Below are 12,267 nucleotides of genomic sequence, written 5' to 3'. Positions count from 1 at the left end.
GCAACCAAGAGAGGGCACTCTTTAAATAAAAAAGGAGATTCAAATATATAAATTCTGTTTGTGATGTATGGTTAAATACTAGCTTTATTTCCCATTCTACCACCCTTGCTGCTGCTGCTGCTACCCCTGTTTCCCCTATTTTAAGACGTAGTCATAAAATAAGCCATAGCAGGATTTTTAAGCATTCAATGAATATAAGCCATACTCCGAAAATAAGACATAGTGATAGGCGCAGCAGCAATGCCGGCCGCGGCAGGAGGAGGAGGAGGAAAAAAAATAAGACACCCCCTGAAAATAAGACATTGTTGTTGTTTTTTGAGGAAAAATAAATATAAGGCGGTGTCTTATTTTCGGAGAAACGCGGTAATAGAAGACTTTTGTTTAACTCATTGACCAAGAATTGCAGGTATGATGAATATTGGGATAAAGGTCTAGGTAAGTTACTGGAACAGATGAAAGAAAGCCAGGCTGCCACTGGTATCCTTGCCTCGGGATTCTGAAAACTTAAGGAAGGTTATTACATACCCTCCAACATTTCTCTGATGAAAGTAGGGCCACCCTATTCAATAATAATATTGATATTTTTTATTATTTATACCCCACCCATCTTTGTGTGGCTTTGTGTGGCTTCCAACATGCATAAAAACATTAAAAAATAAACATTGAAAAACTTCCTTATACAGAGCTGCCTTCACATATCTTCTAAAGTTACTTATAGTTACTAATCTCCTTGGCTCGGGGGTGTGGGTGTGTGTCCCATAACTCCATACTCTCCATCATTTCTCCGATGAAAATGGGGACGTCCTAAGGAAAAGTGGGACATTCTGGGATCAAATCAGAAACCGGGATGGCTTCTGTAAATCTGGGATGGTCCCTGCAAAATAGGGACACTTGGAAGGCCTGTTATAGTCTATCTGATAGGAGCTGCAGCTGCTATTAGGACTGCTGAAACCAGCAAAAGGAAGACGAGCACCTTCCGAAAAGTTAAGATGCATTAAACTTTAGCCTCAGTTCCAGACTTTTCCCTTAGATCTCAACTCAGAAAACTTTTGTATGCCATGCCTGCTCTCAGGCCTCATTCAGGCCTAATGCTACACTACATAGTGTTATGAGAATGCACTACACATTAGGCTTGTTGTGCACTCCCAGCTCCCCTTCCGCTCTCTCCTGTCCTTGAGGGGAGGAAATCTGAAGCTTCCAGTCAGAATTCAGAACGAAACACAACCACCTATTTCAGCTGAATACGGGAAACTTTGGTTTGTACGATTCATAGTTCATTAACAAGCCTAGATATCAAACTGCTCCCGGATTTATCCAAAACAGGAAACTTCCAGCTGTCACAGAAAACCTTACATTTTGTTCCCTCATATGTGAAGGTTTTGTGGCGTGTGAGAGGCTGAGGCTTGCTATGGAATTTGTCCGTGATGCCAAATCAAACCAACCAACCATGGTTTATCAGTCCATCTGATGGTTGCTTCAGATTTCCCATCGTTTCCCCTATAGTGGTTGAAACACTTTACTCAGCAGAATGCTAAAGGGACCCCTGACCATTAGGTCCAGTCGTGACCAACTCTGGGGTTGCGGCGCTCATCTCGCGTTATTGGCCGAGGGAGCCGGCATACAGCTTCCAGGTCATGTGGCCAGCATGACAAAGCCACTTCTGGCGAACCAGAGCAGCACACGGAAACGCCGTTTACCTTCCCACCAGAGCGGTACCTATTTATCTACTTGCACTTTGAGGTGCTTTCGAACTGCTAGGTGGGCAAGAGCTGGGACCGAGCAACGGGAGCTCACCCCATCACAGGGATTCGAACCACCAAGTGATCATATAAAAAAATTGATCATTTTGTGGGAAAGCTCTATTGGTGTAAATAATCAAGTTTTCTGGGTTTAATATTTATTTATAAAAATTAATAATCAAATAGAGTTATAAGCATGTCTAATTTTATGCATATGCAGTTTATGATAAATAAAATGGTTATAACCTCATTCCGAAGACTTAACGCACATGTATTGTGGATTTTGTGGATTAAAGCTCACTTTACCAGATTAATGAAATGTCTACTAAATTAATTGGCTTATATACACATAGGTTAAAAGGGAAAAAAGTTTAATACAGTTAGAACAAAAGGCAAATAATAATAATTGCAATTTGTAACAAAGCAGAGATTGCCTATGCCTGCCAGATGGGAAATTAATCCTAAATGGGAATCAGCTCTGAGCTGTCCAGAGAACAAACTGGCTCTTCCCCTGCCATTGTACAACGAAGATGCCAGATTTCATCTTTCTCTAACATGCTGTGACATAAACAGCAATCCATGAGATCAGTGATATGCTAGCATTAAAGCTGCATTCACAGCTTTGATTCAAGTGTTTAAGCATGGGACAAAATGTTAACACTTTCTTCTGCCTTGCTCACATTTAATGTGAGATTCTACAAGTTCCATGAAAAAAAGTGTGTTTTGTCCTTGGTCCCAAACACAAACACAAACCTGCCATCACAAATATTGCAGAACGCACACCACTGGAACTTTGTTTATCTGAATTTAATTGATGCTTCTCATGTTAATCTTTAAGCAGCATTTCCCCCCCCCCTGATTTTCTAAACATTCTAGATGTCCTCAAGGGCATTTTGGTGCATAACATGGGTAAGCAAGATAAGCTCGCAACTTTTATGTGACTCACAAAGCTTCCTTCAGCCTTCATAGTCCTGCTCTGCTTCCAGATAGTGGTTCACCTGCAGTCATTTTGGATAACCACTACAGAGTGATTTTTATAATAAGCAACACTTGGTTAACGTTTGTCCATCTTATGCTAACCCAGGCACCCCCAAACTTCGGCCCTCCAGAGTACAATTCCCATCATCCCTGACCACTGGTCCTGTTAGCTAGGGATCATGGGAGTTGTAGGCCAAAACATCTGGAGGGCCGCAGTTTGGGGATGCCTGTGCTAACCCCTATAATGTGCACTAGCCTTGTTTCAGATTTGGACAAAACACATGCACACCCAAGTCTGGCCTCCATACCATTCCAGTTCTTAAGTATACAGTACGTGGTACCTTGGTTTAAGAACAGCTTAGTTTATGAACAACTTGGATTAAGAATGCTGCAAACCCAGAAGTAGGTGTTTTGGTTTGTGAACTTTGCCTTGGAATAAAAGCATGTTTCGCTTCCTGTTGAGTGTGTTCCAAGCACACCTTGGTTTAAGAACAGACTTCCGGAACAGATTAACTTCATAAACCAAGGTACCACTGTACATAACAGGTTGTGTCAGTTTCACACCAGAGAGATCTTGATGCTTCGATACCAAGAGTGATGCATAGCCATGTAATATTTCTATTAGTGTAGCGCAGAGAACACTAAAGCACACATGCACTTCCATTCCCACTTTAACGTAATAATTTCCTCTAGAAGAAAAAACATATTGAGGTGCTGGTAATTCAGTTATTTGTGTGTGTGTGTGTGTGTGTTTGGTCTCACCTGCAGAACTGCCTGGAGTGGTTCATGTTGGGGCCTGCTTTGATATTGCCTTTTTCTGGGTCATAGATGGTGGTCGCTCGTGCATAAGCTCCTCCAAGAATAAAGATGAAACCATTGAGAGTGACTGCAGGAGCATATTTGTTATCTGTCAACGGAAAGCAACACGGAGATCAGTTTGCAAGCTTGGCGCTAGAATCACTTTTATATATATATATAAATTCCCCTTATTTATAGATAAGTCACGTCTCTTGAAACCTCCAAGGCCAGAGAAAGAAAAATGAGGAAGTATTTTTGTTGCCTTCATTGCTGTTTTTGTTCTTCACTCCTAAACTTCTCAAAAGGCACTTTTAGAATTTGATTGGTCCTCCCCATTCCTAGCACACACCAGCCTGCAATCCAGCATCCCTTTCCCCCTCCCATCTAAACTTATATATTCTTGTCTTCAACATATTCCTCACCTAAGTATGGTCCCCTGAAAGCACTTCTTTCCAGCTTAAACAAGCATGTCAAATTGATTCAAAATTGCAGCACATTTCAATACAACATTATTAATTCCCAAGCAGCAGATTCATACAGAAGTCTTCTTTGGTTGAATATAGTGTCTATTTTGGATATCCCATCCTTTGCCTATAGGTGAGTCTATATCTGCTTTCTCATCCCACCCAAGGCACAATTTTCAACCTCTTTTTCCGCACACTGAGAGCTCAGCAGACAAGGACAGCCAAGCCAGAGCAGCTGTGCTGGCAATAGCTAATGGGAGATGCAGTTTGAAACATCTGGAGGACATCAGTTTGGTGAAAGCTGGGCTAAGACATCTTTGGTTGATCAACTGATGCTAGGACTGCTCATCTGTGTCAAAGTGAATGGATGGATGGGGGAGCAGGACCAATGTACAAGCACAAGTTCTGCTTACAGATTAACCTAAAGCAGGAATTTTCATGTGTGCATCCTTCTAAAAGTGAGGATGTGGAGGAGGCAGCTGATGTTGCTCACCGGCCTCCACTTGTTGACCTCCATTGATTCATCATTGATGGATGCATGCCTTAAAAGCTCAAGGTCTGACCACACTTGAAACTTCCACCTGGAAGGGTCTGAGAAGTCTGTAATGAATATGTTTCTGCTAAGGTTTCTTTCTAGGGGTGCTGCAGTTTAGTGCCAATAAATCACCAGCAGAATTTCTAAGGGGTACCTAAGTCAGGAACACTAAATTCTTTCTTAAGCCAAACAATCTGCCCTTACATCATAGGCACCAGAACAGTAAACGAACACAGAGAGCTTTCCAAGCTCTTTCTCTAGTGACTTATTCATTTAATGTAAAGACACACACTGCGAACTGGCTGCCACCCTGCTGCTTGCCATGCAGTAAGGTGAGAGCAGAATGCATTTCCATGGATTCACATTGTGTTTTTTTAATGCTCCAAAGATAGCTTTATGTCCAGTATCCTTTCTATATAAATTATGGTAGGGCTCAGTATGCACTAAAGGAGTCTTCCCCAAACTGGTACCTTCCAGATGTTTTGAAGTACAATTTCCATCCATCTAAGGCAGCGTGGTCAGCGGTCAAGGAGTGTAGGCCAACCACATGCAATTGATTGATTATATTTATATGCCACTTTTCCACAATGAGTTGTGCCCAAAGCGGCTTACAGCAAACCCTCAAAACATCAAAATAGAGAACATTGGAAATATAAATACTGTACACAAGATGCTGAAAATCTCACTAAATTCAAAATAACAAAAAATAAACAATTTAGCAAATAAACAAGTAATTCAACATTACGAAAAAGAAACCATCTAGGCTAAAGTACATAAATTCAAAGCAAAATGAAAAGCCGACAAAAATGTCTCTGGTATTGATCTTGCTGCACTCTTAAATACAGTCCAGAGGGGAGGGCTAGATGGCATTCGACTGGCTCCCCCATCTGACAGCAGCAAAAGGCAAATGTCAAAAGGCAAATGTCGGAGAAAGCAACAATGGTAATCCTCTTTACCAACCCCCTGGAAGTATTATTTAGGTAAAGTATTATTATTTAGGGAAGTTTTTAATGACTGATGTTTTAATGTATTTTTAATCTTTGTTGGAAGCCGCCCGGAGTGGCTGGGGAAACCCAGCCAGACGGGCGGGGTAGAAATGATTGATTTATTGATTGAAAATAGGCAGTAAATATAGGTTTTAACAATTGTTTAAAAGAAAACTGATTAAAAGGAGTGTTACTACTTAGGGAGGTAGACTACAGCAATTAATAACACTGGGTCCTCTTTAGCTAGTCCTGAAGATGTTCTGAAGATATTTGGACACTGCTAATTAGATTAGACCGAATTTTTATGACTCTAGCACGGGGTAGAAATAATCAGTTCTTATTCTTATTCTTACTACTACCAACTGCTGGAGAAGGTCACCACATTAGAGTAGACTAACTGCCACCCAATAAATCCATGTTTTTCTTCCGGGAAAGGTTAAAGTCTCATGCTCAGTGCCAATCATGCAACTCTGCATCATAACAATGATGATAGGCACAGTCTGCTATGGTTGCCAATATTTAGGTTTATTTTTTAGAGTATTTTGGCAAGGACTGCAATGGTAGAGGGTTGGAAATAAGAGGTAGTGTGAGCTGTTCTGGGTGGGACCAGGGCAATCAGAGGAGGAGGAGCATATACCTCGGAGCGAGACAGAAAGCACGGCAGGGCACAGAAATCTCCTGGCAGCAGATTCCATTTACACCTTTTGAGACTTAAGTCTGCAACTTGAAGACCCAGAACTTTGATGGTAAGGAAACCAAATTTCACCTCGGGTTTGTTTCAGCATGGTGTGTATAAGAGGATGTACTTAATATAAACAGTCCTCTTTATATATGCAAGGCTAGTCCAATACATTTTGTTGCCTAAGGGAAAGTCAAGGTGGTGGCCTTCTCGCATTCCAGGTACAGAGGCCAGCCAGACTTGAGAACTGAATCTTGACTTCAACACTAGAGACAGGACAGCATCCAATGACTGCAGGATAGCTTAAGGGGTAACAGGAAGAGGCCAAATGCACACAAGCCTGTCCTCCAACCTCTCAATGTCACACTCTACGTCCTGGCAGCTGCCTCGTTCTAACAATATATTTCCTCTTGTATTTCTTAATGCAAACTGATCCAATTATTTTAAGAAGAGAATGGCTGATGTCCACCGCAAATCTTCTTACGAAGCACAAACCATTAAGGAATACATTCGACCATGTACCGTATTTACTCGCGTCTAATGCACCATCAGATCTAATGCGCACCTCGATTTTTCAGAACCTTGAAACTGAGAAAAGCATTAGCTGGCAAATGTAAATCTTCCATTGACTCTAATGCACACCTTAATTTTCGCAACGTAATTTGGCCAAAAAATAGTGAGCATTAGATTCGAATAAACACAGTATGCCAGGGTGTGGAAGCTGTGGCCCTATGGACATTGCTGGACTAAAATTCCTATCAGCTCCAGCCACAGGTGTCCCATCTCTAACGTACATACACATGAAGCTGCTTTTCTAAACTAGACTTCCATTTGCTTCTCACTTCAGTCAAGGTATATGCGAGAACACGATGCACACCACTCATATATTGGGTTTAGGAATAAGTCATATGCTTTGGGAAAGATGGACTTGGGTACTGTATTTCAAATTTCAGTCTCCAGATGACGTTACATCTCTGGGCATGTGCGAGAAAGATAATATCTTGTGTATCACTCAACACCAATCTCCCTCTTCACAGGATTGTATGGAGAGAGATAAAAATTACAAAAGACAAGAGCCCACTGCTAGATAAACTACACATAGAACACGTAAATCAAAAGCATAAAAACATCAATGAGGAGAACACTGTGTGATTCCTTAAAAAGACAAACAGGGATTGAATCACTAAAAAGATAAAAAGCAAGTACTGGAGTTGTGTGTCCCCCCCCCCCCCAACTACACCATGACTAAAAATTGACAGTCATCTGAGTATCCCATTCTTTCTTTACTGCTTGCAGAAATCAAAACTGCCTATGTCTGTTTTTGTTATTGACACAAAGGACTCTCTCATGTGTGAACCCTCCTCGTATGCTGATCACATTTTCACCGGCTCTTTTGAGCTAACATGACTTTTTGGAAGACACATTAATCTAACAAAAGAAATCTTGAAACTTAACCTCAAAAGTCCACAGGGATATTCTTCTGGGCTACCTCAAGGCAGAAACAATAACTCCTCAGGAGGCCAATTCCCTGCCTTCATATGCCTTTGTTGTATAAAAGAAAGAACATCTCCCTTTGGTGTTTTAATAGCAGAATTTTGCTTTCATTTCTTATAAGCAGTTAGCATGGGTTCTTTGATTCCTTTGTAGAAGCTAGCATTATGCTGGTTTGGATATCCTATAACTGTTTCTAATGTTCAGCCCATGTGCTTTCCCCAATTTCAGCTCACTTGAAGAAATTTCTTAGGAAACAGTGAGAGGGAATGAGATCTCACTTCTTGCTTTCAGGAAGGAAGAATAGTTTATAAAATGACCTCTGGTCAGGACTTTTAGATTGCGAAAAAAAATGTGAGCAGGGCCAGAAAGGCAGCCAGACAATACATTTCCTCTTCTTTTTTGCTATTGTGGTGTACAGTGAACCCCCCACAGATGCTCCAGATGTGAATATCCTATTTTTAATTTCTTCACTAAATTATGTTCACTTTCCTGGGAGAAAACCCCACGGAACCCTATGCGTCCTACTTCTGAGTATAGGATTACAATGTAAGGCACATTAATATTAAAAGGCTTTGCAGTATCTAACTTAAGTGTCCTCCCAACAAGATACACATCTCTATTACTGGCACTGAACAAGAGGGCGAGGGAGTGAATTGGAGCACAAATCAGGGCCCCTCAATCCAGACTTAACCCTTTACTTAGACCTTAGGCCAGGCATCCCCGAACTTCGGCCCTCCAGATGTTTTGGACTACAATTCCCATCTTCCCCGACCACTGGTCCTGTTAGCTAGGGATCATGGGAGTTGTAGGCCAAAGCATCTGGAGGGCCGCAGTTTGGGGATGCCTGCTTTAGGCATTCAGTTGGGAAGTATGCGTCAGGTCCCTAATTGCCGATAGGCATTAACTATAGTGTCAAAGTGTAAGGTTTAGGAAGCTGAAGCCCTACAAAACATTTCCCACTGGTGTCAAGTTGGTTTGGATCTTTGGGAGCCAAGTGAAGGAATTTCAACAAGCTTTTCCCCCAATCAGTTTTCTACTTTCATAGATTGCTTTTACTAAATGATTGCTGCTGCTCCCTCTATTTAAAGGAAATAATCTGAACTGCACCAACATTTACAATGGAAATTGTTCAAAGAGGATTATGCCGATGATTATCCCCTCCCCCACCAATGCGTCCAAAAGGAAGCACTCTGCACAACCCCAAATATCTGCTCTGGAGGGTTGAGAGAAACTCCAGAATAGCCTGCAGTGGGGCGGAGAGGGGAGATCGTTCGTTTTGGCAAGCAGAAATGCTTGCAGCGACAGAAGCACAGACAGAATGATTGTGCCAGCATGACAATGAATCCCATTGGCTAAGTCTGGATTAAACTCTTTCTCTCTCTGCTTACAGATCTGGGGTAACAAGACTTTGGGGGTGCAAGGGCACCCATACCTGCTAGAGTTAGTGCATGTTAGAAATTAATAAATGATAGAATTTAGATAATGTTGGGGGTATTGAAGGGAAGATGCCAGGCCAGCGAAAAAAATACAGGATAAGCTTCTTTTCCAGGTTAGGATGACTAAGAATGACAAAAGGTGCTGGGAGCAAGTCATTAACCCATCAATGAAAACCATAACCAAAGCAAGAACTTCCCAGCACAAAGAAGGGAGAGTTCTCATGGTTACTGTCTGGAAGAGAAAGGTTTAGGACTTCAGTTCCTATGGCATGGGGAAACAGGGAAGGGTCCCTGTCATTTTACTTGAGACTTGGGTCATCAAACCCCCCTCCCCCAAAAAAAAGGTCTTTGGAAAGGAGAAGGCTAGAACAGGAACTGCAGGCAGAGGCCATACAGGGCAGGATCCTCTTGGCAGCCTGGGACAGAGGCATGGAGATGGCACTCAGGATGTCTTCAGGATCCAGTGCTGCATTGCTGGGGGAACAAGCCCCTCTTGAGATGTACTTCTCTGAATTCTCTTCACTGAAGACTCTAGGTGTAAATGTGTGTAAACAAGCCATGTGTAAATAAGGCCTGGGTGAGTGCCTGGAAGCCCAGGAATCTTACGAAGCTGCTTGGTGGAAATTGGGGTGACGTGTAACAATATATCCATTCTGTGATGGGCCGTTGTTAATAATTAATTAATTAATTGCAGAAATCTGTTTGCAAAAACAAAGCAAAACCTCAAAGCGGTTTAGGGAAAAAGAACAAAACAATGAGATGATCAGCAAAAACAGTTAAAAACCAACTGTTCGAAACATTAAAAAAATTAAGTAAAATCAACTGTAAGCTCAAAAAAAGAAAAGAAAAGATTAAAGCACATGCTAGCATTCTACATATCAGACAGGCTTGTCAAAACAAAAATGTTTTCAGCAGGTGCTGAGAAGTGTTGTGTAGGCACCTGCCTGATGTCAATATTTAGGGAGTTCCATGACACCCAAATATTATATTTATATGAAAGAAACCTATAATAAAGTGGAAACACAGAAAAGTGACTCTATAGCTGCCTGGAGGCTGGGCAGAATTGTAAGACAACCCTGGCCAAACAACCGACAGTAATGGGGGTAAGATGACCCTGGCTACTAACTGTGGGACGGCAGCTCCATTCCTAGCATAGCTTAAGAGAGGAATGAACTGCAAATAGGATAATTAGTAAGTGCTTCTAAGATTTCAGGCAGCTGGCAAGAGCTCTGGCTGCCTCACTGAAGCCAAGACTCAGAGAGACAGGCTTGAAGCCTCCAGCATCAGACAAATGGGTGGGGGCATTCCAGCAATGAATGTGCATAGCAAACCACCCCCCAGGAATGGAAGCAGGATAAGCAAACAACCAGACCAGCGAAGTACAAGGAGTCAATACTATCTGCACATATAAGAAGGGGAGCTGTTTATTCACTTCCACCTTCCTCTCCCATTTGAAGAACGAGTATGCTATCTGGTTTTCTGCTATTTAAGGGAATAGAAAATGACCCAGAGGCTTAAAAAACAACAACAACAACGTAAGCCCTCCATATTACTAGCATTCATAATGTTATTTGTGTGTATTTTAATGTGGAAGTCTATTATTGCAAATCCCATCTGGAATACTTTTGTTTACTGAACCATATCGACTGCCCCCCCCCCTCCCCAAAAGAATTATACACAAGGCAGTCAAGGGGCTTCCAGAAAAACACAACAAAATAAGGAAGAGAAGCCTTAGAAGAGAACAACAGGAGCAAGTGGGATTTTTTGAAAGCTAAAAGGTAAAATTCAAGGAACCAGACTTTTTTTTTTTTTTAAAAAAAGTGGAACACAAAAGCAGGACATTGCTAGCAATTTTCTGGTGGCACCAGCTTCCTTTGATAAGTTACATACTCACTTTTAACATATTGCTCAGCAACAAACCACAGCCCAGTCCAGGAGTGGTGGCAGCAGCATAGCTGATCCCAAGAAATGACTACCTTTTAAAGAGGTACGAAATCAACCTCTCAGTTTCTGGATCTCCCCTTTTCTGCATGGAATTTTGGCACTGCCTGTTTCTCTCATCTGCATTATAGTGCATTTGGTAGGAGTAAGGTGGGAGCCACCGGAACACCAACTGCACCTTCCTTCTTTTTCAAAAAATACTCTGTGTATAACACATAATAATGAATCGCTGCAGTTGAACTTGCCATGGAGATGGAAAGGCAAAGAAGGTTACAAAGATGGTAATTATCGCTCAGGTGTCACTCAGGTGAAATTCATCCCTCACAGTGAAAAATAGAAGAGTAGCTAGAAGAGCAGCTAAATTTAGGGTTGAACGAATTCTTGTTTCTGAAGTATGGGGGAAACTCTCAAGGCAGGGATATGCATTATTTGCTGAACTGAAAGCTAAGAGGAAGCACAGAACAATTCTTATTATACACCCTAGCCATCTGGACACTTCGCTTTTGTGTGTGAAACTGTATTTCTACACTCCCCGGTATTGTTGTATAATGAACAGCCTCCACCCCGCTCGGGTCAATAATATAGAACAGCAGTGGCGAAGGTCTGGTCCATGGGTCAAATTAGGCCTTGGATGCTGTCTTAATGTGTTCTGATGTTTTTGTGCAGCCATGTCCACATCATGGACAGCACAGGTAAAGCCCCAGCTGCCGATGAGAAATCAGGAGAGCATGAGTGTTTAAATCCAGCGTCAAATGCAAGCCCCACTGCTTTCCATAGGGATCAGGAGTTTTGATCATATGATGACAGCCCACATACAGCAGGCCGATTTTTAATCAGAGCCGCCTGATGAAAGTTGTTCCCCACCTGTGATACAGAAAGTGAAGGGTAATGGGAGTTGGGAAGATCATAGCAATTTTGTTGTGTCTGTCATCATACATACGAGGGATGGGGAACCCCTAGCCTTTTGGATAATGCCAGACTCCCAGCAGCAGCAGCCACCATGGCCAAAGCCATGATGGGAGTTGTAGCCTAGCAACATCGATAGGGCCATAGGTTATATGCTAACAAGCAATCTCAGTTTGCCAAGTGCTAGCCCTTATGCAGCCCAAACTGCAGCATCCATGAACACGAGGGACATATCAGAGGGATGGGAAACCTTAAGGCTTACAGAACAACAACAAAATCTTTGGGGGGGTGAGCATCCTGGAAGGAGAGCC

The 12,267-nt window shown here is 42.1% G+C and overlaps 1 protein-coding gene across 2 annotated transcripts in view; it reads right to left on the bottom strand.

Annotated features, from left to right (window-relative positions):
- The window catches only part of KLHL29 (kelch like family member 29), a 391,592-nt gene that overhangs the window by 14,279 nt on the left and 365,046 nt on the right, over window positions 1–12,267 (bottom strand). For both annotated transcript variants that reach the window (XM_060272443.1, XM_060272444.1), the window contains one exon: window positions 3,480–3,624. In XM_060272443.1, coding sequence (XP_060128426.1) covers window positions 3,480–3,624 — 145 coding nt within the window. The remainder of the gene's footprint in view (window positions 1–3,479; window positions 3,625–12,267) is intronic.

The sequence above is a fragment of the Zootoca vivipara genome, chromosome 3 (assembly GCF_963506605.1).
Source record: "Zootoca vivipara chromosome 3, rZooViv1.1, whole genome shotgun sequence".
Lineage (NCBI taxonomy): Eukaryota > Metazoa > Chordata > Lepidosauria > Squamata > Lacertidae > Zootoca > Zootoca vivipara.
This window is presented reverse-complemented; position numbering and strand designations above follow the sequence as displayed.